This window comes from Spodoptera frugiperda, chromosome 28 (assembly GCF_023101765.2).
Source record: "Spodoptera frugiperda isolate SF20-4 chromosome 28, AGI-APGP_CSIRO_Sfru_2.0, whole genome shotgun sequence".
Lineage (NCBI taxonomy): Eukaryota > Metazoa > Arthropoda > Insecta > Lepidoptera > Noctuidae > Spodoptera > Spodoptera frugiperda.
The window spans coordinates 13,287,948-13,315,348 of NC_064239.1; the positions used below are offsets into that span (position 1 = coordinate 13,287,948).

General features: G+C 37.2%; 2 protein-coding genes across 4 annotated transcripts; one reads left to right on the forward strand and one right to left on the reverse strand.

Annotated features, from left to right (window-relative positions):
* The first annotated feature begins 8,207 nt into the window (after positions 1-8,207).
* Positions 8,208-18,276, forward strand: LOC118265573 (DNA translocase FtsK). 2 transcript variants are annotated; one of them, XM_050705919.1, is made up of 7 exons: positions 8,208-8,386; positions 13,958-14,082; positions 14,853-14,930; positions 15,931-16,054; positions 16,550-16,687; positions 17,060-17,329; positions 17,871-18,276. In XM_050705919.1, the coding sequence occupies exons 1-7, from the start codon at positions 8,366-8,368 to the stop codon at positions 18,153-18,155; spliced, it is 1,041 nt and encodes a 346-aa protein (XP_050561876.1). In that variant the 5' UTR covers positions 8,208-8,365; the 3' UTR covers positions 18,156-18,276. The 2 variants fall into 2 exon arrangements, with proteins under 2 accessions (XP_050561876.1, XP_050561877.1); XM_050705920.1 differs by lacking the exon at positions 14,853-14,930 and having other exon boundaries at positions 8,214-8,386.
* Positions 18,277-23,234: 4,958 nt separating this feature from the next.
* Positions 23,235-25,451, reverse strand: LOC118281692 (uncharacterized). Of its 2 annotated transcripts, XM_050705677.1 has the most exons (2): positions 23,824-25,451; positions 23,235-23,481 (listed from the first exon to the last, which is right to left on the reverse strand). In XM_050705677.1, exons 1-2 carry the CDS (start codon positions 25,432-25,434, stop codon positions 23,329-23,331), a joined length of 1,764 nt encoding a protein of 587 aa, XP_050561634.1. In that variant the 5' UTR covers positions 25,435-25,451; the 3' UTR covers positions 23,235-23,328. The 2 variants fall into 2 exon arrangements, with proteins under 2 accessions (XP_050561634.1, XP_035434182.2); XM_035578289.2 differs by having other exon boundaries at positions 23,235-25,449.
* Positions 25,452-27,401: the final 1,950 nt, after the last annotated feature.

The following is a 27,401-nucleotide window of genomic DNA, read 5'->3' on the forward strand; positions in this document are numbered from 1 at the left end:
TATCTTCAGAACATACTTTTACATTAACATTATTATATATTTTTGTCTGTACGTTTAAGATGGGCAATTAAACCTGAATCTCCTAACTAAGTAACACATAAAAAGATAAGTTGTATAACAAGAGCAATAAAACCTAACAAGGTGTAACTTAAGTTGTGATTAAGTGATTACATAGTTAAACCAGAGATGATTATGTAGTTATCCATCTTGATAAATTTTAATATTTTTAACCGACTTCCCAAAAAGGAGGTTTTCAATTCGGCCGTATGTTTTTTTGCGGTATTTGTATGTACACCGATTACGTTGAGGTTTATTTCAAATAAGGTTCTTTCTATTCAATTCTACACTGTAATAAGAATTATTAAGTACTCTCAAACATACAGACAATATAAATACCCAAGTTAAAACTAAGCTAATTTTGTGAAACATATTCCGATTAAGTAGGAAAATTGAACCCGAAACCTTTCCACTTGTCATTTGCACTTACAACCATGTGACTATACATATGCATGCACATAAATTGAAATCACAACATAATCTCTTTCATAACTTACTTAGCTTTAACTTAAACGTAACTTAAGTTCACTGACAGCTTTTAACTTAACCGTGACACATATGAAAGTACTGGCAAGGTCATATTCACTTCCTGGTCAAGTAAAGGTATTAAGTTCACAACTTGCAGTTACCAAACTGGTTTCACTTATATGCAACTTAGTTATAAGGCAGTTGCAATTTGCAATGACATGACTTACAACGCCATCTAGCGAGCGAGTGAGTTAACGGTTGTATTGGGTGGATTATAAATATAAGACTGCATCGTTGATCGAGTGTTCGCAAGTGCGACTGCCGGACAAGGGGTTCAGTTACCGGGTCGGGCAAAGTACTACTGGGCTTTTTTCGGTTTTTCGAAAATTTCTCAGTAGTAGCACAGAATCTACAATTGGGCCCAGTATATGCCAATAGGCTCACCACCTATTACAAATGGTTAAAAGTGCGTGTACATTGTATAGCGGTATAACGCGCCGTTATATGCACCTCTGCCTAACCCTACGGGAATAAAAGGAGTGACGTTCAGTATCAACAACGAATCAGATTCGTTTCCCAACTTATTTTATTACAGGAAAAATATTTGAAAACTGGATTTTAATATAATAAACAAGACAGTTAGTTCCAGTAATTTTCTTTACAAAGATATGTAAACTAATTTGAAGTGATTGAGTCAGTGCAACTGTACAACCGCCCTGATCGGTGACCTTTGTGCAAAGAATGCAGGCCTGCTGAGGTGGGCAGCTTTACTGTATCAACACTATTCATATTTAGTTATTTATTTACAATACCATAATCATAGTAAATATATAATTTTCATCAAGCTTTTAAACAACAAGTATAATAACGTACTGTATAGCGGGAGCTGCGGTCTGCCTAGCGGGTTTACCGGGGCTCCGGCTCGAAAAGCAGGAGTAGGAACAGGTTGGTTTGTAGTCAGTAAGAGTCTGACACTCACGCGTCGCCCAAAGTGGGAGATTTCCCCCTCAAAAAAGGATTTTTTAGAGTTCAATGTCTTACTGAATTATCGTCTTTGAGATTTTTTGAATAAGTAATTTGTTCTCAATAAATGTAGTTACTCGATAAAAAAGGAACTTAAGATTATCTTGTTTTCTACCCTACTGTGCTTTCCGTTTCCTCTTTGAATAAAATAATTACCGGTTAATAATGCGCCCTCCCATATTTTAACCTATGCACGTAAAAATAAGGATTCTTGTGGCGTTTAGTTAAGTAGAATCGAGCTGCGGGTTGTGTTCAACAAGGTTTGTCACCTCGTAAAAATGCAGCCAACTGGGTTAGTCCGATCTGAGTTTTAAAACTAATAAATTACGAACAATACCCAAAATCCTTGGCGTGGTATTCACACAAAGTATTATATATTTCGTTGCGGTGCACATAAAAATGCTAATTACGTGTACATTCTCTGGCGGCTGATGCTAGATAACTCCTCACACAGCTGTAACCTTCATCAGCTCCTAATTGGTATAATCTTATCTGAAGGAATGCAGACAAATGCTGTTCTTGTGATTTAATGCCCGTTGCTATGTTGGTGGTGATATTACGTCATAATTTTATTATTATGACAACTGAAAGAGAAGTTAAAAATATATAACAATGCATTAGTTATCGCAAACCTGCCCCTTTGGAACCTATAGGTACTTAACTAATTTTCTGGGTGAAAGATAACATATAATCAATTAAAAAATTAAAGAGAGTAGCTGTAAGTTATAATTATACACACTTACGTCTAAATTTCTTCTGATTTATTTGGTTGTGGGATCCAAGACAGTCATTCACTTCCTCGGGACGCGTTGGGCTTCAGTGTTCCGGTGTTTTCATGGTTGTATCTACTGTAGATCCTGACTTACAGGAGTTGCATCGGTTTAGGGAGATTGTGGCGTTACCTACGTCCAATTTCCACCACTACTTGTACCCATTGTCTACACCTATTTGTTCAACTTCTTTGAAAATGATAGTATAATATACCTATATAGAGCTAATAATTAACTTCTTTGCTAATCAAAATGTCAGCAGATGGCTAATTTACTTTGGGCACACATTAAAATGTTTTCATTCACCGTTATTTACCAAGTTTACTTTAAAATGTAATCAATCCTAAATACCACTTAATTATTGTCCATGTTACCGACCATCTAACACCAAATACAGAGAGATTCACCAAATTATTCTGTGTTAAGTCTAAATAAATAAACATTTTGTTTATGTTTTTGGTTAGACACGAATTCTATGCCACAAAGAAGTTCGGTATTCAGGGCTTGGTGGAGTCCTAACAAGGTTAAGTATGGATGTCATACGTTTTGGTTTGATGGCCACAGTATTAGCTTATTCTATTTTGTTGCTTGTGCTTATGCACTTAGGTATCTAAAGTCTAAAGTCTAAAGTTGAACTGTTTGGGAAACCATATTAAACTTTTTAACGACGATATGCACCTTTGTATTATGTTTGTATGTATTTATGTTTGTTTATGGAATAGGGGGCATATGAGGACAAGGTATAATATAACATCCACTTTAACAGAAAATCCATCGGAAATACTATTTATTTATTTAATCTTTAATGTATATAATACAATAAAATAATGGTACATAAAATACTTAATTCCGTATGGCATTCTCTACCAGTCAACCTTAGGGTTTAAAGAGAAAGAAATTTAATTTAATTTAATACTTATTTTCATAGACTTTGTAAATTACTTGTAATTATAATAGTTTGTATTATATATGATACGAGTAAATAAATAAAATAGTTCATCAAAACAGTAAAATATTAATTTACTAATTTACAAACCACTTTAACAAACATGTCTTTAGTCGGAAGTAAAAAAAACATCAACCAATTGTTTATGAACCCATGACCATGAGCTCAGAAAGCGAGCACAGCACCTCTGTGCCATTTGGTCCGTATAAAGTAGAGCTGCCGGAGAAAATGAGGCAAGGCCGCACAGATTATACAGCGGTTTCATAATTCCTTGTCATGAATGAAGTATTTTTATAGCGGCATTTTCTTTTTGTATTGTAGGAAGTTGTAAATATTGTCATTTAAACTGGGTAGTCGAGTGATTCAGAATTTGAGAGCTTAGGTTCGATTTTTGACATAAATTTCGAAGCCAAGTAAATATTTTTAGAATTACCTGTGCGACAAGCATTACAAGAACTTTTTTTTTATGAAACGAGCAGACGTTTCACCTGATGATAAGCAATCGCCTCCGCCCATAGACGATTGATTGGGCCTCCGGTAACCTCACTCACACAACAAACACAACGCAAGTGTTGTTTCACGTCAGTTTTCTGTGAGGTCGTGGTATCACTCCGGTCGAGCCGGCCCATTCGTGCCGAAGCATGGCTATCCCACAATTAATTAAAAATGTGCGCTGGTGCATCGCCCCTACATCGTGGTTTTAACCAAGATACGAATTGCGACCCGAATTGCATACATAAATTAGGTACCGCTGGCATTTTTGTGTCCCAGTCATGTCTGAATGACATTACCTACATCCGCGTTTTTCAACGTCCTTTCATAATTTAATTTATAAAACTTATTAGTAATAGTATCAATTGTTAATTAAATATCATAGGTACATATCGATAAACGACTATTATTAGATATTATTTGTTTCGTAATTATTCTACTGTGCTATATTCGCTCAGAACCCTTAGTACGAGTTAACTTTTTTTTGTGTTGAATGAAAACGAAACGAGAGCGCGTTCGGCGTTCTGATTGGTTAGTTCATTCGCGCTGGCCAATCAGAGCGCCGGACACGGTCTCGTTTCGATTAATTTAAACGTAAAGCAAACTTATACTAAGGGTACTGCTCTGACTTTGTCGCGCACGAGTTATTTTAAATGTAATATGAAAGTAAACCTTTATACATTGTTACCGGTAACTGTTACCAATTAGGTAGTACTAGGAGGTAGGACCTACGATGAATATGCGATCAGGTCGATGCCAACGTAATGTACGAGTCAGGAAACAAATCTCATTAGCTTACAGAGGAAGCGAGCGAAGATATGTGCAATTGTTAGTGTTTTGATATTTTAATGAGCATGTTGTAATTGAGCGTGTGTGAGTTTTAGCTTGAAGATACTTCACTCAGTATTAAGTAATCTTTTTGTATATTTTTTGAGACTTTGACTGTCAACATAAATCTGTTGAATGCAAATCCATCGTTAGCGCCGGTCATTTTTGCCCCCATGGCGTTTAATGTGTTAACGTTGTTCCACACTATGGTTTTCTCCTGTGCCGTGGGTGTGTTTACAAACATACAAGTTCACATACACATGTCTCCCAGACCCGATATAATACTTTGTGGATAACACAAAGAGTTGCTCCGTGCAGTCCGATTTTGATGCAGTTTTCAGGATAGTATTTTTCAGACTTAAGGCGATTTTGATGCAGTTTTCAGGTGGTGGCAAAAAAAAATAGAAGGCGAAGAATATTTTGTTAATAATGAAGGAGTAATTTATTCAATAGGCCATATTATAGACCTTAACCTTGTATAAACGCGTGACGATCTCCGGTCTGCGGACGGAGAGCAAGGATTGCCGCCTGGCCCAGTAGGGCTTATGCCTGATCCGGAGCTGGGGACAACCTAGCGGGTTTACCGGGTCTCCGGCTCATAAAGCAGGAGTAGGAACGGGGTGGTTTTAAGTCAGTAAGAGTTTGACACGGCAGGAGAGATCATTGGATGATTTTTCCGCCTTAAAAAAAAACCTTGTATAAAAATCATAGTCCATCACTTTCCAGCCACTCACATACTCACCGCCTGACACTCACAATTTCACATTTCAAACTAAACAAACAACTTCCGAAACATAATTTCCCTGACACGGGCATCAAACTCGAGTGGGCTTCCGGACTGCAAACCGAACAGTCACGCTACAAACAAGAAGACAATTAAATTTAGACACAGTTTCAATAAACATTCCAACGATATACATTGTATATGTTGCAGTCAAAACCCTCAACCAGTCAAAAGTACTATTGACTAGCAAAATCAATTAAAAATACTTTTCACCGTAAGCTTTAGTCAATAATACTTTTGACTAAAATAACAGTCAAAGGTACTTTTGCCCAATTGAGTTGGTTAAAAATACTTTTAACCATGAGATTCCGTCAAAAACAGTTTTGACTGGTTGTATCAGTCAAATCCCTTAAAATGTTAGGTTAGCGTAGCGTAGTGACTGCAAAATTGCAGTCAAAAGTACCTACTAATGGTTTTTAATAATTTTCAGTCAAAATCAGTTTTGACAGACAGCCTCGTTGGTCGAGTGGTCGCAAGAGCGACTGCCGAACAAGGGGTCTCGGGTTCGATTCCCGTGTCGGGCAAAGTATTACTGGGCTTTTTCGGATTTTCGAAAATTTCTCGGTGGTAGCACGATATCTGGAATTGTGTCCAGGATATTGCAATAGGCTCACCCCCTATTACATGGGACTTACAACATAAAATGGTGAAAAGTGGGTATACATTGTATAGCGGCATTAATGTGCTCGTCTGCCTACCCCTTCGGGGATAAAAGGCGTGAAGTTGTGTGTGTGTGTGTGTGTGTGTACTTTTAACTGATTTTGCAATAGTACTTTTGACTTGTTAAGAGTTTTGACTGCAACATATATATAATATATATTGTGGGCTGTACACGTGACTGCGTGAGACATACAACCTTCATGGCGCGGAAGAAAGTACCGCCACGCCCCACACATCAATGTCGGGGCTGGTCTAGACTCTACACAGACTGAAATCTAGCATTCTGTAGCTAAATGCCTTTGTCTATTAGGTCTGAAAGTTTAGCTTGTGCTTTTGGGTTAATGTCACGGTTAGAGGAGGGAAAAATCTTTACTTAAAGAGTAACTGTACTGTGTACTGTAAAAATCTTTAGAATAAACTAAAGATTTTTTCCTCTGGTGTACCGCGAGTTCTGGTATACAGCTAGTTTTGAGCAACATTTTGACAACAAGCCAGCTAGGTGATTACCATATACCTAATCAGGAGTGAACTGAGTACAATTTCAGATTGTATATAGAGTTTCTTGTTCGTTCTTTTCCATTCGAAGCTACACTTTGGTACGAGCACCTAACTTCACTGACAGACAGACTGATAGACAATTCATTCTGACGTTTTGAAAGTGCCTGATTTAGGATTATTTGAAATAAATGCTTTGACTTTATGTTTCTGAGAATTTTGAAAAGCGATATTTTTATTTAGATACTTTGCTTGTCCCTGGAGTCGAACTAGTAGAGTATGTACTCCCTGCTCAGCAGTAGCATTTATTAATAAGAAAACATATCTCTGCCAGGCCTACTTGACGTAATGTAAACAGGTGAAATTAATCATGTTCTTGCAGCAGTGAAGTAAGCGCGATCCCATGCGCCTGCACAGTTTTTGTTCACTTACACTGTTGACCCCCTTACCTCCTATTATAAGATTAGTAGTAGTACGCATATAAAAAATGTGTTTTAACCTTTTCTGGGGCTATGGGGGAAAATTACTTTTGCTCCCCATGGTGGATTATGGGTTATAGGTTTCCTCAACAAGAGCGAGTTTGCCATTATCTCCACGCTATACAACAAGTTATAGATTGCAATTTAAACGGTATATATAAGTTCTCTAGAGGCCTGCTGGCCCACTGCCCTGGTCTATGTCAATTGTGTATTCCCTTAAGTCCCTCTTAACATATCTTAGATACTGTTAGATAATAGGGTATATGATTAAATTTTATTTTAATGTCCGTTTTGTAGATAATGTTAAAATACTAGACACGTATTTTTATTTTCTTACGGAAACAAATACTTTCGAAGATATATCGATGTGAAATATTGTGTGACGTCACTTCTAGGTTTTATCTAAGTATTGTTATGGTATATAACAAAATAAAAAAAATACGTGTCTAATATTTTCTCATTACCTAGCGGACTAATGTAAGGACGCAGGTATTCGAGAGAGAAATGATACCAATCGATGCTGAAAAAAAAACTCATTATATTAAGAATACCATACGATTATATAGGTGTGATTATAAATATTCTAACATTATTGAAGTCCCAGTAGGGCTGATGTCTGATCCGGAGCTGCGGATTACCTAGCGGGTTTACCGACTCGACAAGCAGGAGTTGGAACGGGGTGGTTTTTAGTCAGTAAGAGTCTGACACTCCCTCTGGCCTCACCCACGGCGGGAGAAGTCATTAGATGATTTTCCTCCCTTAAAAAAATACATTATTATATTTATTAGATAGATTTTTATTAAATAGATTTTTTATTATCATACCCCGTCATCATCTCTTATTCATTCGTTGTAAAAAAATACTGTGATCACTAAATTCTAAGCAATTATAAGCTCATAGTACATGAAGTAACTTAATACAGTGTCAATGTACATTAACAAGCTATAACTGAATACTATTCCCAAGGTTGTGTATCAAAATTGGCTTGTCAAATACCTGAACCAAGCTAGAAGGTCAATGTTATATATTTATACCTATATACTAACACAATAAAACCCATAAAAATGGCAGAAAATTGTGTTTTTATGGGTAACAATATAAATAAATCGTAATTGTGTAAAGAAATGCGAGTGGTTTATGAAACAGAAGTGTTTTATTGTATTTTAACTTAAGTTTTTCTTTGTGTATATTTTGGTTGAAATATGTGTTAGTATTTAGTTAGGTCGTTGGTTTTTGGTTTAGATACGAGTTTAATAATATTAGCACCCCCTAAAGTTGTAATATATAAAATTCAGTGAAAGGTTTCGCCCTGTACTTGATATAAAAGTGAGGTGCAACCGCGCCGCGCCTCCGACTTGCCGACATGACACCGTTCACGCGATTGGTACGTTACTTGTTTATTAAAACCTCTTTTTTTTTTATTAAAAAACAAACCCAAATAGCCGCCATTTTAATTTGGAATAGACATTTTACTAAAGAAAAAATGTGTATTTGAATTAGGAACTGTCGATTGCAAATGTTTTTATAATTGACAGATTTTCGCAAATTGACGAATTTTAAATTGTCTTTAAAATAATTAGAATGAGTTAGTTATGCCTTTGTTTCTAAACCAAGAGTTATTTAACTTCATAAATTATACGAAATTAATTCTAAACACAACAACGTTACGTCATTGTATTTCTAAATTAAGCCTTACGTTCTGTGCACTAATTATTCTATTTCAGTTTTGTGTTGTTTTTTTAATTTTCTTGTTATGAAGTGAAAGTTTAAGTTATGGACAAGTGAAGTTAAGTGATTCCTTTGTTATTAAGTTAATAAAGTGTGTGATAAGTCTTCGCGTGTGTGATGAAATAATTAGTGCAATTACGATAACATTTTTAATTAGTTAGATGAAAACTTTGATGTGAAATGTGTAGACGTTATCTATATCATAGGCATTTAATGAGTACTAACCGCCGATCTCAGAGTCATTTAATGGTTTACTTAACCCAGTCCTTAGTAATTGTTTTCGGAACAAAATCGTCACTAAGGAGTAGTTTGAGTAATCATTAAATGTCTCTGAGTACAGCAGTTAGAAATTAGTTTTACCTAAAATGTTTCATTACATGATGAAATAACTATCTAACTTAAATTACATAGATCACGATAAGCGACTTGCAATTATTAAAAACAGGAGTATATTATAAAAAAAAGACTCAGCAGTCCTGCACATTACTATCCACTATCTAATACTATACAAGACTTTACAATCAACATTTCAACCAAATACCATTCATTACTTTAACACATTCAGAACATATCCAGTATCCCATAATTATGTCATAAAGGTACATAATGTGAACAGTTACGTCATTTCCGTTTTCATGAGAAGAAGAAAAGTATTTTTTTATGGCTTCATCATAAATAATCCAAATATTTTTTTACACAATTCCAGACTCCGTGCTATGACTTAAAGAAATTTTCGAAAAACCGAAAATAGCCCAGTAATACTTTGCCCGACCCGGGAATCGAGTATATGGCAATAGGCTCACCCCCTATGACATGGGACTTATAACACAAATGGCGAAAATTGGGTGTACATTGTATAGTGCCGTTACGTGCCGTAATGTACACCTTTGCCTACCCCTTCGGGGATAAAAGGCGTGACGTTGCAATTTTTTTTACCTCATATATCGAGGAATTTCCATTAGTGTTCATCTGTACCATCTTTATTATTAAACTGTTACTATCTTCTGCTTAACTTAGCCCTTTCCAACAGTAAGACTTTCAGCTGATTTTATTTTCCCCCATAATTCCATATTGTAATCAATAACTGTTTCAACAATAGGTAGTAAGTGCCGCCTACGATTTGAATGTGGTTGTCCTAGACTTTAGACATCTAGACTAGAACTAGGTTCTGATATAACACTGCAAGTGGTTTCCTACTCAACAGGCTATTTGCGAAACTTAAAGATAAGTGATAAGATTCGTTTAACTGTTTGTTATAGGTAACATTTAAGGTGCATTATATGGGATTTTTAACATAAGGGCCATCAAATTCTAAACAAAATCATTTCTTTAAAAAAAAATGCTTTGCTCTGTAAATAACATTATTACGTTAATTACATTACGATTTTCTCCTGTGTCGTGAAACATACAAGTTCATATACACGAGAAACCAGACCCGAAACAACAATTTGTGGATCACTCAAAGAGTTGTACCGTGCGGGAATCGAAACCGCTACATATTGTGCGGCAGCCGGTGACCTAGCTACCGCGCCAACCTTGCAGTCCATATAGTATAATATACACGATCATTTAATATACACAAGATGTGTCTTCCCCTTTGGACCATGTTTTCTACCAGTACTTTAGTTTCAAATAGACTTCTAGACTATTCCAGAATGTAGTAGATCTTCTGATACTTGGGAGCCATCTGTAATTTTCACCAAAAAGTTAAATAAAAAATCTAATGTGATCATTCAATTTCATACCATCATAAAAAAATCTATTAATATGAAGAATCAGATTATTAGCTGTTTTAAAAGTACATAGCTTTTGTTATTTACTCGTTTCCGAAAACCAGTAATCGCAGGGAGTTATTTTATTTAGCAGTGCAGTGCCAATGGTCAGGTTACGGCAGCGAGCTGTAAATCAGCCTGTGACATACCACACTACCGGGGCTAGCGCCCGCCGACACACACTGCACATCTATATACAAAAGTGCAAGTGTCCATTATCGAATTATGCCTTCAAAATGGTTCTTTTAACTTAAAATCCTTTTCCGGAGCTTTTTTAAGATAGCTTGTCTCTTTTAAAGTACCTTTGTGTCAAATATCAGTTAAACTAACTATATTTTCCTTTATTTTTATAATAACTATCATGAGACATACAAAATTAACTAAAAATCACGGAATCCCTCTGTGACTCGAAACTAGTAGAGCCGAGAGTTTCTCTGTATATTTACGCGAGTAAATCGTTATTTTAGATACATGTAGCGTGGAAACATTTATCTTGCTATATTTTACTTGTCACCTTAAAATTAAACTTCAATTATCTGTCATATATCCTTTACGTAGCATAAATCAATTAACATTGCATTGATATTTCATATCAATATCGATTTATTAACCTTGATAGCCAAACAAAGGCTGATCACTTGTATCGAAACATGTAACCTTTCCGCATACTTTCATTGCAATGACAATCAAATATCAAGCTTACATATCAGTAACAAGTCTCAATATTGAATACCAACAAATAATAATTTTAATAAAAAATAACACCAAAGCTGCAATGTAACCAGTCCTTATTAGCAATTTAAATGAATATGAACAGTGTTACAATGACAACAAGGATTAAATTTAAAAATCCTTGCAATCCCAAAGGCGTGGCGGAGTGGTTTTACTGGATTCTCTGCTTGGTGGCCAGTGAGCGGACCGTGGCCTCTAACTACTACTTTCCTAGCCTCTTTGTGCAGTATTATAATTTATTTATAATATAACTGGTCCACCTTTACACTAGGAAATAAAAAGTTTTATTTAAATTCTTGCCTTTGTAGGTAGGACGCAGGACAGTCAGAGTCACGCACGACATTTCAGTCATTAAAAAGTCATGCGTGACTCGTTCACTTGATTTTTGCATTTAATCGTTGCATTATCTCTATATATATATAAAAATCAATTAGTCTCGCTAAAACTCGAGAACGGCTGGACCGATTTGGCTAATTTTAGTCTTAGATTTTGGATTTTAGATTTCAGCCATGATCGTTCCACTGCAGGGCAAAGGCCTCCCTCCTCTCCTTCCACTTCTCTCTGTTTAAAGCTTTAATTGTATTCTTGTATTAAGATAAATATTTTTAGATTCAACTGTGATTTTCATTCTAAACAAAAAGCTTCTTTATTTAGATGTACTAAGGTACACAATAACTTTAATATTTAAATGTTAATAATGTAGAAATGAGCTTTTTTAATCACTGTATTTTAGAGTAACTTAAATGAAATAAATGACCTACCTAAGCAGTTATATCTCTATTACATGAATGATTGTATTGGTTACCGCATCAAATTAATCGAATAGTTAATCAAAAGTTACCTATAATAGTTTGAGCCGATAACATCTGACTTTTTATTTAATCAGTCTATTGTTGTAACACCAACAAATTGGTTTTGTGTAACACTGCGAAAGACATGTATTGTTTTTGTAACATGCTGTATAGATATTGTTTTTGTGGTTAACAAAACCAATGATTTTTTGGTTAGATTAGGTTACCTAATACCAAAGTACATTGTAATTTATGTATCTATGATTGAAAGTTTATTTTATCAAGTTTATAAATAATAGAATTCTTATTAGGAGCGTTGCTAGCGCCGTATCAATTTTATACGTCGCCCCCGAACTACGGGGCAAAAATAAAAACTTACCAATTTTTTATAACATTTCAGAAAATACAAAATTCCAAATAATCAGTTCCTTTTTTTCCGCGTAAAGTTTGCGCTCGAAAGTTATCAGCAACTGTAGAAAAAATATATCGTCATAAGGGCCTCCAAACATGGGCTCGCTGTTATAGCGTCGCTGAGTCCCCTCTTTGAGGCTTGAGTGAAAGGGTGGGAAGATTTTCACCCCTCCAAAAAAAAAAGAAAAATGAGGGCCCCAGAACAAATCTTTATACAGAATTGTAAAACCTCCTTATAAAAATCTTCATACAACGTCAAAACAAAAGACCTGCGTACACGCACACCTATCAAAACAACAAACCAATCACGATACATCATAGCAACTGCATTGTGCAACTGCACACATGTAGCAACTGCAACGGACAGGTGTATTATTGCAGTGCACTAATACATTGGATCTAAGTCTAGATCAGTTGTGACAGACTGGTTGTGCTCGCTATATTTGACACGTTAAGCCATCTATGCGTGAACTTTCGTCATTGGGGTGTGGGCTAAGGTGGAGAATGTAGCGGGTTACTCGAGTCTATAATTACAAAAATTTGTCTACCTTGACGAAAACACAACGGTTATAACAGTGTCTAAACTGAAATTTGTTTTAGGATATGTTTTTATACGATAATATTTAATACAGTTATTTTGAGAGTATTTTATTTCAGTTTTTGAAACTCAATCGAAGTATGAGCATTTCGTAGCTTAACTAACATCGAAATTTTGTTTCGTAGTGCACATATTTTTTCAAGATCATCATTTTAAAAGAAACAGTAGTTTAAACCACAAGGAAAGCCTAAAAGTTTCTTTTTTTATTAAACGTAGCATATTTAATTTTTATATGCCATCCATTTTACTACATTTACCACTCTAAACACTACATAACCAATCTCTTAACCATTATTGAAAGCACCACGGAATTCCCGACTGCAAACAACTTACGATTATCGTTACAGTTTATGAATTAGACCACAACCAACAATTACTCCAACCTGACACATGACTGTACTAAATATAACAAGTGTAGGAGTCAAGGTTTGTGCGTTTCACAAGTTACTGCAGACAATTTAATTGATACGTTTTTATACGTTTCAAAAGTGTGGCTTTACACTGCGTTTCTAATAATATGTTGCTACTTTTTATTTTAATTGTATTGTCAATGTCATGTCTATACGTAAAACTCGACTATGTTCAGCTGTATTTTACATTCTTAATAAGCTTAGTAGAGAGTGATGTGTAATTCTTAGGAGGATGAAATACTATGATGAAGTGGAAAGGAAAAGTAACGTGTGAATGTCATTTTAAAATATGTCTAAGACAAAAATATGTCACAAATCTTAAACGAAACATAATTATGTAGGTATAGAAAGACATCACAGAAGATTCGGACTCTTAGTTTTCTAAACCAAGCCATTACTAAAAACATTATTCAGAATTACCTTTGCTAAGTAGCAGAGTACATCTATCAGCTTTCTTATACATTTACTTTTTTCCCAAAGTATTACCACCATTGACTGTGCGTTTCTGTGCAGGCGGTGCTGGCTCTAGTGGCGTGTGCGCACGCGCAGTACCAAGATGAGCGCGCGCCGCGGTACATCGCGTCGGAGCCTAAAGCCCCGCCCACCACCCCCGTGCCTATCCTCAAGCAAATAAACAGGTAATGTCATCATCATCAGCATCAACAGCCGAAAGACGTCCATTGCTGGACAAAGACCTCCCCTTTAGTCCTCTTCACGATGAAGGACAGCTCGCCACTGCATCCACAAGCCCCCACTTAATCTCATATTCGAAATCAGTCAGATTTGGTATGTTTTGAGTAGCAGATAGTATTATTAAAAGATGTGACATAATCTCGAGATTGCTTCCCGTGATAAATATTATTGGGTTTTTAATTTTTATTAAGAGTATATTTCAAATAAAAATTGACCATGGTTGCATGAAAGAAATTACATAATTAGTTAAAATTTAATAACAAACTCAAACTCAAAATATTTATTTGCACGTTAAGGTAGGTATTACATACAGGTCTTAATTTAAATGTTAAGTACATCTTAACTGCCTTTTTTTAACACCGGTGATTGATGGAAGAACAGCATAATTCAATAAGGTTTCAGTGACCTAATGATATCCTATACTTACCTAATATCGTGGAGGTTAAAACAAACCCCTTACTTAGGGGCTCATAGTCCAGGTGGCGAACTGTTGGTGACAGGGCCGTATCATTCCTAAGGGTGTCAAGATACTGAGAAGCCCCAGTAGCCGCACGTGCCCAGAAGGTGGCAGAGACGACAAACAAATTAAGGGCGCCTATGAGGTGCTTACTTAGAGCGCTTTCTAGGAATAATCCACCTCTAGTAGATGATATGGAGAGCAAATACAATAAGTTTATAGTCAATATAAAATGATTTATTTTCATTTGTTCCGTAGAGAAACGTCGCTAGGCTATCTATACAGATCCGTGTTCCTGGATCACCTGAATTTGTTGGCAGACCAACTGAATGACACGTTTGTTTCAATTTTAATTTGTTTTTGAGTTTTTTGTACTATATTTTTAAGAGGATGTAACTGTTTTTATCTTTCTCCTATATTATAAGGGTCTATATAATTACAAACTACTAGCTTTCTCTCCAATGCCTCATTATACTTCTCAAGGAATAATATATTATATTGTCAACACTGTCGACTTCAATTTGTTACGTAAACAAACTGTTTCATTATATTTTTTTTGTACATTTAAATATATATTTGTTTATATCACACATAATACTTATGGTGCTTTTACCGAAAGATGCGTGCTATGGATGCGTGCTTTGGATGGCTTCCCTACTTTCAGTACGCTATTTCCTATATTGCATACTCGCTGCGCACCTTCCTCGCACAGCTATATATGTACATAGCTTAGTATTAGTGAAAACGGTCACATAGTTTCACAGCTAAGCAATAACATCTTCGTAACATATGGCAGAAAAACTTCCTTATGAAGCATATTTATTCCCACCAAAGTTATTGTAAGCTTTTCGTTCTTCTTAAACTAAACTAGCCCGAAGTTGGTTACATTTCCTTCTAGCTCAGTTGAAACACTACAACCTTGATTATTGTTCTACCTAGTCTAGGCTACCTAGGTATTATTGGGCAAGGCTTAGGTCTAAGATACCTAAATGTGCTAAACAAGTTTCTGTCCAGTTATTTATTACATTGAAGCTGTAATACTATCATTAAGTGATAAGATTGCAGTTAGACTGTAATGTTTTGCTAATTTTATCTCGATTTTTAAATTTCCTATCGTATTTTGGGAAGGGTATTCGATTTCTAAAGACTGTAATAAATAATCAATCTGAATTCGAAATCTCTCTCTTTTAAAGATTTACAAATGTTTTTTTACTTTTCTTTTATTTGTTTCTACTTTACTATTATTTCTCTAATGTGTGTGTGTGTTTTGCATTTTTGGGGATTTACATACATTTAATTGAATCAAAAATTTACATATGTACGTAATACATTGCAGGCACAATGAGGATGGGTCCTACACTTACGGATACGAGGCTGCCGATGGATCGTTCAAAATTGAGACCAAGGCACCCAACGGAGAAGTCAAAGGCAAATACGGATACAAGGATGATACTGGCAAGGTGTGTAATGATATATTTTTTATGTAAAAGTCAAAATTTGTTTCAACGCCCAACTGAAAATGGAGCTCAGTCAACTGAAAATGGTTTGCCGTACAAAATTAAACAAAATGAAAGCAAAATTGACTGCATGGTTGGCGTAGTAGTGGGGCAACTCGCTGCCGTCCAACGTGTAGTTAAAATTCCCGCGTGGAGCAACTCTTTGTGTGATCTACAAATTGTTGTTTTGGGTCCTAGTTGTTTTATGTGCATTGTACTAAATATAGATTTTTATTTTACAAACAAAGCAATACATGTAAATTCTAGTTTGCAAGAGATTGTTAAGAAAATATAATGAAATTAGCAAATGTATGAGATTGCTATCGAATTTCTCAGTAGGAAGACTAATTATTTTAACAGTTTTCAAAATAATGATCAACATTAGCACAAATTCCGAGATTCTTCCCATGAGGTACTTTATTCAGCCCATGTGTTAAATGACTAACCTATACATTCCAGGTCCGTGTGATCGAGTACGGAGCCAACAAGTATGGTTTCCAGCCAGCCGGTGAGGGCATCACAGTGGCGCCCCCTACACTCGTCGACGAAACTAAAGAGGAGAGGCAGAGACAAAAGCAGCAGCAACAGCCTCAGCAGGTTCGTTTGGTGTTCGATTTAAATAATACCTAACCAATGTATAAGACCCGAAGGCTTGATATAGTTGCCTTTGCCTCTAGTTATAATAAGAGTCCCATCCTAAGCCATACCTACCAAGCTACTATTAAAAAAATAAAGAAAGCATCAAAAAGTGTCAATAATCCTTTACGCGATCTGGGAATCTCGCCCAAAACTAACGTAATTGTAATTGCACTTCTGAGTACATAACCAACGAGTTCATGTTAATCCTTAAAATATTAAATTATCATCATTTCATTTCTTTAAACATAAAATCCATTGGCAAACCTTTAGACTATTACTGTAAGCAGTTACCTAGAGCTGATACTCAAAAACACCTCAACTCTTCCACAGGCCCGCCGCAACCAATACCAGCCAGCCCCAGCTCAGGCGATAGACTACGACTACGAGGACCCCGCCCCACCTCCACCCAGGCCCCCTCCAGTCCCCCCAAAACCCGCACAGTACCGACCCCAGCCTGCCCCTGAGCCCCAATACTCGGCACCTCCTCAGCCCCAGTACAGACCCCCTGTACATCAGACTCAGCAACGGTTTGGAGTCCCGTCTCCCACACAGGCGCCGCAGTACAGGCCTGCTCCTCAGCAAAGCCCTACTCCTCCTAGGGTAAGGAGACTCTCAATTTTTTTAGTAGGTTTAGGTGTAGCAAGTGTGTTGGGTTCTGTATTCAGCAGCAATTTATTTGCTTAATGACATGAAATCTTTGATGTCTAGCTGGAGAATCAGGTCAGGAAAATCTTTTAAAAAATTTGCGGTAAACTGTTTACTGCAATGCATTTTCCCGTAAATTAGTACCAATCGTGTCACCTAGATATTACTACGTGTCATGCACGCTATAAAAAAAATACGCACGCACACATGCAAGAAATTTTTAAACGTATTTTTTTTTGTTATTGTATGATGAAGCTCCATCTAAACATATTCATAATCAAAGCATGAAATGTATCTTAGTTAGAACACAGTATAAGTATAATATATCATAGTAGTAAGTGGCTATGTCGCCGTCGAGGCTAAAAAAAAGATCAGTACATGTCTCCTCACTACTGGAGCGATACCTCGTCATCACACGATACTGATCACACAAAAATACTATCATAAGATACTGCCATAAATAAACACCTTAAACAACTATAACTTTATTTCCCAGCCCGCATTCTTCGCCGGCGCAGCTCCAGTGCCAGAAGAGAACAACTTCTTCAACCCTAACCAACAGCAGCCACAACGGAGACAATACCAGAAACCGAAGCAGGACTTCAGACCTGCCCCTCAGTTCCAGGACTACAATGACCCATTCCAACCTCAACAACAACAGTTCGCAGTTCCAAAACCTACCAAGAACCACTTCTCCATGTTAGATGAACTCCTCAAGGAGTATGCCCTCCCTGCCAACGGACCCCGAGCTGTCCACGACATCAGCTTCGGAAGCTACTAGGCTAAGAATAAATCTCAATGTCATTTTGTAAATATGTAGACTATTTTTTTATTAATATTAAAAACAAACTCGTTTTGTTCGTTTTTTATCAAAGACATTTTGATAAAAAAATATTATCGGATTTTGTCGTTTTGATGGTGTTAAAAAGCCCTTGGTGAATGGCGAAATTTATGGTCATTCACATCTACTATCTACTCAATGTAGAATACCTTCACCTATTTTCTAAATCTTATTTATTAAAATAAATGAATTACTACAAATTAAAAAAAAATCGTAAAATTCCTCCATCTTAAAACAGAATCAAGCAGAATATTGTACTGTTTTTGTAAACAGTACGAATAAAAAAAACACGAAGTAGTTTTTCTTTTCCGAGTTTAAATTTGAATTTAGATAGATACATTAGGTACTTGCCAGATGTTTCTTTTAAATATTTATGATTGATTTAAATTATTGACCTGTGCAAATGCATGAATAGAAGCGAACAAGTGGAACGATACTCCGTGATAAATTCGATAATCTTCATACATAAATATAATCAATTGAGTTACAAATGGATAGGTTATTACAAAAGCTTTTTTTGTGAGTGGTCCAGAAAATTAGGTAGCACAATTTCAAAAGTCAAAGTCAAGAAAGGAAGACACTTTTGAACGTCAAAGCAAATATTATAATATTAAATAGAATGTCTGTCCTATAGTTTGCTCGTTCCAAAGTGTAGATTCTTATGTGGAGAAGAACGAGCATGAACTCCACAGGTTAAAAACAGGTTCACAATACAACTCTTGGTTACGGATTACGTCTCAGGGAGCCGCTCTGCGGACTGCCTTGCGGACTGCCTTACCGGAGCTGCAGACTGCCTAGCGGGTTACTGGGGCTCCGGCTCGAAAAGCAGGAGAAGTGCCTGGGAAAAAAGTTGGTTGATTTTCCTCACTGAAAAAAAAATTGCCATGTTGGAGGTCATCGGAGGAGTCTGAATTAATTAACGCCCTATGAATGATTATGATGCTGATGAATCTAAGCCAAAATCTATAAGATAGATAAATAGGTCTTCACAGACAAACGAGTAAGTTACATTTAATTAGGTTCACTGGTCTAGTAGTTGCAGGCTCGACAAGAAACAGGTTTTAGGTTCAGTTTCCAAGTTGGGCTTATTACTCAATTTTTCAGTTTTCAAAAACTCCTAGTACTACTTATTGAAAAGTACATAGAATCTACTTTATAAATATCCGTCTCTGGTTAAATCCTTCTGATGAAGAAAGGCTCCATGAAAGGTCTATTTTCTTCTTGGTAGTTCCAATTACACATTTCAAGACTGTATAAAAGTAAAAAGAAAGGGGTAACAAACAAGAAAACAAACTTATTATTTTATTTTTGCATTTATAATATTAGCGGTATTTCCGGAGTGATACGACTTTCAAAACTTCAAGAAAACATCGTATTTCTTTTTAAAAAGCCGGCAACGCACCTGTGACTATTCTGGTGTAGCGGGTGTCCATGGCTGATCACTTCCCATCAGGTGACCCGTCTGCTTGTTTGCTCCTGACTCCATAAAAAAACATAGCTAGAAATGGTACGGAACCTCTCATGAACTAATCTGAATCTTATTTAATTAGTCTTTATTGTTTTTATTAAATACAACTGACCTTGAAACACACACCACGTAAAAAACAATTGATTGAAAACACACTTACACAAGGCATTACATTATCGAACGATACTTTGTGTCACTTTTTACAATCCCACAACTGGGACGTGGGACTTATTCCCACAATTATACGCATGGGAGTTTCGTATGTACGTGTGTGGCTTATTTCTCAAGAACGTTGCGTAATGTACTACGTTATGCATTCGTTTTAAAATATTGTCTGGTGTTAAACAGTCATTTGTTTAAAATATTGTTTTAATTTGTTTATTAGGTGCTTTTATTGTTTGTTTGCTAAACGGTCTGTCATTGTTGTGCGGTTGGGCAAATTATGTGTTTTTAAATGGCAGATGTAGATTTATTGTTGTTTTTAAGGAATACTATTGGAATATCACAGGTTCTGTTTTCATATGGAACATAACACCTATCTTGTATTGGCAATTTGTGTAAGTTACTTTTACCATGCAGGTCATAGGGCGTTGCGGACTACTTAGCGGGTTACTGGGGCGAAAAGCAGGAGTAGGAACGAGGTGACTTTTAGTCAATAAGAGTCTGACACTCCCCTCGCTCGCCCAATGCGAAAGAAAATATTAGATGATTTTCCCCACCTCAAAAAAAATGTAATACCGAACCTCTCCAGATTCCTTACTACCGAGACTTTTGCAGTATCGAATAATGTGTTGTGATTTGCGTATCGAGTCCGAAACCCTTTATTCAGCAGTTGCAAGTCGCGTCCACTCAACTAACGAGACATATTATTTATTTTATTGCAAGCATTTAATTCAGAATCATGTAATGCTAGAGGAAACACACAATCAGGAAAAGCGAATAAATCAAAGAAAGCAGCGCTTGATTACAAATAATTACGGACAAACATACATAAAGATTATTACAATGTACAATATATATTTAAATACCGTATAAACTTCACACATCTTACATTAGATTGTTACAAGTTAAGTCATCTCGAGGAAATGACTTATCTAATGATTCTCAAGCGACGCGTTCAGAGGGCTTGAGTCTGATTGTAATCTTTCAAAGAAAATGTTATTATATCACTAAAGATGTTATTTATAGAGGTTCATAAGAAAATGTATAGTGTTTGTTATGTTTTTGTACTGCATATAAGTGGTATTATAATCTGCCACATTAATTATAACATAATATACAATAACATAGTCTTGCCTTAATATGTAATGTAACCCACACTTTTCAGTAGTTAAGTTGTGAGTCCCATGTAATAAGGGGTCCTACGTAACTCCAAATAAACTCCTTTAATGTATAAAATAAATAACTCCTTTAATGTTAAGTGGGAGAGCCATGCTTCGGTACAAATGGGCTGGCTCGAATACCACGAACTCACAGAAAACCGACGTGAAACAACGCTTGCGTTGTTTTTAGTCGTTTAAGTGAGGTTCTCACTCAAACAATTAACCAATCCGCAACAATCCTTAAATTCCTAACCCACCAAAAGACGGGCAACACACTTATAACGCTTCTGGTGTTTCGGGCCTCCATGGGTGGCGGCGATCCTACTTATTGTCAGGTGTTACGTCACTCGTTTACAGATTTATATCATAAAAAAATATTGAGATATTTTCACGACTCTGGAATTAAACAAAATTAAACAAAAAGCCCCTAATTCGTAGATAGAGCAGATGATTTATGCGCCAAAATCTGACCTATTAAACCCATTAGACTTGTATATCACGGTAAACCTTCCAACTACTTTGACCTATTCTCCACTATGTGAACAAGTAAACACAAGTTGTTTTAATTGCCGTCCATTCATTAATCTCTAGAAACACTAAGAGATGTTGATTTCAAGGTTTTTTCCCAAAATATTGCCCGCAGTTTGCAAACAATGGAAAACCTTCACGCTCTCAAGTCTTGGCCAACTGGGAGTAAGCAGGTGTCCAACGTTGTCGCAATGTGTAGAATGTATGAATAGGAAGATGTGTTAATGGATGTCTTTAAGTATTTTCATGGGAATGATGTTTCGGGTGAATGAATGCTGTGTGATCATTTGATAGTTATTTAACAAATATATGATGAGATTTGTATAGGACTCCACAAATTAACTGAAGAAATGCGGCACACCTTATTGCATCAGACGCAAGACGTCCAACGTCATTTCTATTATCAAGAGTAAGGCACACTGCTGAAGGCATGTTTTTTTTTGCGTTTTGGGGGTTAGGAATTTGGTTGTTGGGGAATCGGGTATTGGGACGGGGGTAAGTGTGGGTCCGGTAACCTCACTCACACATTCCAGTCGAGCCAGAGCATGGCTCTCCCACACTTATTATAGGGATTTGAGTCCTGGGTTTTCAAAAAATGTCTGATTAAGAAAGTGTGAAATAAAAGTGAGTAATTGATAATAATATGATGATCTCCGACAGTATAAAAATCTCAAGTAACTTCAACAAGCAGAAGGTTTAGTTCATGTCATTCTTTAATAATGACTAAATTACGATACTATATTGCATGTATTAATAAATAATAAATAATTATAACACTGTGTTCTCATATACATATTTGAACTAGAAACTTTTTATACTCAACAGTTTCTTTACCCAGGTGGAAAATATCTTAGGACTAAGTTTTCACGGACTTAAATTAATGTTTAAATGATATTTATTTTTGCAAATATGCTAGATGAGGTCGGCGTTTCCTATCGGACTACTCTGAAAAGAAATGCCAAAATAAACTCAGAGGTCTCTTTTAAAGTCCAGACAATCAAATAAAGGATAATGTGAGAGAACCGTGCAAGTTGATTCTGTAGTGGTCTTTAGAGGAAAGAACCACAGCAGTATGAGCGGACCTGTTCAGATGGCAGCACCATTAGTCTTAATTACATTCATAGGATGTTCTATTTAATTTAGATGTAATTTAGATTTAGTCTAGTATCTAGGTTTTGTTGGTATATAATGACAGGTTCGAATAGTCGTCTAGATTTAATTATTGGTTTAGCGTGGGATTTGTGCCCATTGTTTTAATAAGTTATGAAGTTAATAGCACACTTCTGATTGAAATATAATTATAATGTAGTTTCTTAGTAAGTTATGTTTGCTTTTGTTTCCAGAATGTTCTTGAATTAGAGTAAAGTAAAGGAGGCGCATCTAATTTGGCCATATTTGGGACATTTCTTAAATGCGTTCAACGGATATTGTGACACGGCTAATGTATAAATATGTAGTACCTACGACCATGTTACACACGAGTCTCAATGTTGGACACTATTTGAAACTGTCATGCTTGGGGAACACATCCTGTCGGTTTGAATAGCGGTAGTTTGCGTACGATGTTGTTTACCATTCATGGTTTTGGCATAAGAGCCAAGATTACTCTCGAGACGTTAATTTTATGTTTTAGATAGTCAGTCACCACTGATTTTGTTGTTTTATAGGATTTAGTCGACGAAATCAAACTCCGCAAAATTTTAAAACGTTTCATTACCACAAAATTTACATAAAAAACATACTATTTACAATTACATGAGTATTACTATTAAAGGCTTTACAATAAATATTTACCTCAGTGCCTCTGCTGGCGCTTGTCGTCCATGGAGCCCTCCTCGCCCAGGATCTGGATGTTCCTCACTTGCTTCCTGGGCGGAGCGGCAGTGGTCAGCTCTGTGGGGGGCGCCACCGTGGGCATGAAGTCCGGGCTGATGGCCAGTATCAGCATCTTCAACAACAAAGCCTCTCTTATTTCAGGTGGGAGGTACTCTGGCATCTCCTCGATATGGTTGGAGGAGGAGCCAGCTGTGTCGTAGGGCCGAGGATACCTCCTTCGAGGGACATAGCGCTGGCTCTCGTACTGATTGTCGTAACCCTGACCCTGATACTCCTGCCTGTACTGGTCGTATCGGTAGTCGTAGCGGTCGTCGTCCTGGTAGCGCTGGTAGCGGTAGTCAGTCTCCGGCCGATACAGCGACGGTCCGACCATCATCTGGTCCATCAGCGCTTGCAGCTTGTTCTGCCGTAATATCAGAATGTGTAGCAAGCGACGCAAATCTCTGGTACTCACAGGGGCGGCGATGGAGGTCATCTCGTCCACAGGTTCGTATCGCGGCTGGAACAGGGCGGGTCTCTGGTAGGGGTTCACAAAACGTCCTTGGTAACCTTGCAGTGGCACTCCTCTGTCGTCCACAGGAATAGGGATGATTCTAGTCACTGGTCGCGGGTCGTAAGGGTTCGGAGTCACTTCTGCGGTCGGTTGAGGTCTCTGCGGGTGCTGTGAGGTCTCCTTCAGGTACTGAGGCTCTAGTACTTTGTTCTGGAACTCATATTGGATGAAAGGTCGCGTGTTCCCGATAGGCACCGGAGCTCCAGGGTTGTCTCTCAAGTATTCACGGGTACGGAAATGAACAGCTGCAGGTGGTCGTCTGTAAATAGGTTGCTGGTACACTTGATCATCGGGGTCCCTCTGCGGCTGGATATGAACTACTGGCACTGCATTAGTGGTCAATACGTGATCCTGATCGAAAACCCGTCCGGTACTGGCTTCGATTGTGGTTTCTTGTTCTTGAATGGGCACGTCTTGGTATTGTTGTTGGATTTTCTGCCTGGCAGCCACTAAGGAGTGTATAGGCACTAGTCGAGGTCGAGGAGTAGTGGTCGTGAACAAAGGTCGAACTGTTCCCATAGATAGATGGCTCCCATAGACGTCGGTTGAATCATCTCCCACAGATTGCTGAAGGCTGATCATCCGCGGGTTGGGACTGGTTCCACTTAACTCGCGACGGATCGTATTAGCTTTGTTTGCATCACTTTCCTGATCTTTCTCGGTAACACGTTCGTACACCGGCTTCACAGTCGCGGGAATTTTCGTAGTCGTTTGTCTCGTAATCAAATCATCTTTCACAGTCGCCGACATCGGTTTCAGAATCTGTGTCCGTGTTTTCACTTCCTCTAGTTTTGGTTTATACAAACTCAGTATGTTAGTTGTGGTCTCTTCTAGTTTCTGGGACTCTGTTGTAGTTTCTGTAAGTGGAGCTCTAGTGGAACTGGCATGAGCACGTCTCCTGGGTATGGGCTGGATCACTGTTCCCCGCGTGGTATACGATCCTCTTGTAGGGTACACTACAGTCGGTAAAGGTCTGCGTGTGGTCGATGACACTGTTTTGTTCACCCTCACGATCATAGTCGGAGTACTCGGCGTCGTGCTCGTGGTAACTGGAACAGGTGTACTGTCACTCGAAGATGTATACGTCACTCGTTTGATCTCGCCATCCTGGTCGATATAACCGAACGTACCCTTAACATTTCCTAGCACATCCTTATTTTCAATCTTAAACGTGCCATCATCAGCCTCGTACCCTATGGTGTATGATCCATCTTCATTCAAGCGTCGTATTTGTTTTACGATTTGCACCTTTTTCGGGTCAGCTGTTTCACTCGCTTTGAGGATCTCTTTGGTAGTGTTAGTCGGGGACTCTGTGGTCGCATCTTTGGTGGAGTTGGTAGCAGCCGCTGTAGTGATGCACGCGATGATGATGAGGACGATCATCTCGTCAGGCGGGCTGTCGGCATGTCGACGGTACGGCGGCGGCGCGCCCGTGACTCCCCTATATAAAAATATCGCCCCACTCCCAAAGCCACCGTGCGAATATTGCGCAAACGCCACTATTGTTGTCATTTCATTATCTGAAACGGAAAATCTTTTTCTCTGCAGCTACACTTGTGCCGTAAGCTCCCAATTGTTTAATTGTCCAAATAGTTTTGTTAAATTACTTGTATGTGGATGTGGACAGATTCACTTTTTAGGGCGTTATAGATTTCGATGGTAGTGGTGTTATTTTAATTGTTCGATTGTGTCTGTGTGTGGTATGCTAAGATGGAGGCGGTCTGTTTGTCTGTCTGCTCCCACGGTAGTCAAAGTCAAATTCGTAATAACAAGTTGCGGTTTTAGGTCATGCCAATGTTAATTACTACCATAGCGGAGTGTGTATCAACATTGAAGGATTTTCAGATTGCCTCTAGATACGAAATAAATGAATGAAACGTCATATCTTGTCATGTTGTAGTAAATTCTTGGATAAAGTAGTAGTATTTAATTTTACCTGAGATTACTATTTTAGTATTCGATTGTAGCATTCATTATTTTGTAACAAATATTTCTAACATTTACTTATATTGTCCTCATAATGTACCTGAGGAAAATATACAAATTCTTCAGGTTTCAGCATACTACCTACACTACCAACTACCGTACCATTTACCGACTGGTCTATTGGCCTTTGTAGCCAAGTGACTCCTATTGTAAAGCTAATTGATACATTCACCTTGCTGCACAAACTGACAGACTGACGGGTGATCCATCTAAACATTCCCATGGGTAGTACATACTATATTATATATTCTTTCTTTGTTATTTATTAATTACATCTCTATCTTATAGATCAGATAACAGGATGATCAATGGTCCGCGACCAGACCACAGGGCCATCCACATAAAAGATGGGCAGAGGACATCAGACGCTACAGAGGGTAAGTTTGGAAGCGAAAGCACAACACATCGAATAGCCTTGAGGAAACTGGCGAAGGCCTATGTCTAAGATTTTATGGCACATGGCTAAAGATTATGATGATGATAAATGGTAATTAAACCGAGCCCTATTTCTGTGTCGCTTTGCCATGGGGGCAAAGATTTAAGATGCTTTTCCATCAAAGATTTGTTATGTAGCTATGCTACGAAGATATTAAGCTAAGCTCTGAAACTATGTAACCTTTTCCATTGATACTAAGTTATGTGCAAGTAAGATTTGCTATGAAGATCCATATAAAAAACATAGCTTAGCAGAGTCCGTTTCCACCAGTGTTGGCTGTGTGCCAATGAATATGATTGGTGGAAGCCAAACGCATATACAGCAACGTAGCATAGCACATCTCTGATGGAAAAGCACCCTATTAGGTAGGTATTATACATTCAGCAGAGTTTTCTACAAAGTTCTTATTTGCTTGACATGAGGGCTGATATTGGAACTTATTTGTCATCCATTAACATCTACTGGACTAACAAGCCTCCATTGCAAAATTCATTACAATAAGCCCGATAATAACCAAAGATTTGTTTCACTTTCTCGTTGATTATTTGACCAGAAATATACGACATGATATTAAAATTAGATTTTAACAATGCAAACTATATATAAAGTAAAATATGATTATAAGTACATTAAGAAGTTATTAAAGCAAATAATGAATGTTGGTTACAATGACGATTGTGGCTACATGTGATTGTGTGCAGATGGGGTTCCCACGGAATGGTTGCAGGTAACCTCATGGTGAAGGGTTCTAAAATATGGTTTGTAAATGTGTTGCCTATATGGAGAAAACCGCGAGGACGTTAAGGTTTCAAAATTGGAGATTTGATGAAAATGTCTGTGGCTTGAGAGTTTCTGAAGAAGTAATGCTGAGGAGAAGTGGTTAGTTATAATATTCTGCGGATAAACATTTAAATAAATGCTTCTTTAGATATTGTGCTAATTAGGTAGTTTCCTCAGTCAAAAATAAATTATTTCGATTTTTCAATACATTAAAATATTCAAATAGACACTCGCTCTTTCATTCATACATTTGATGATCTAATTAATATTTGAATGT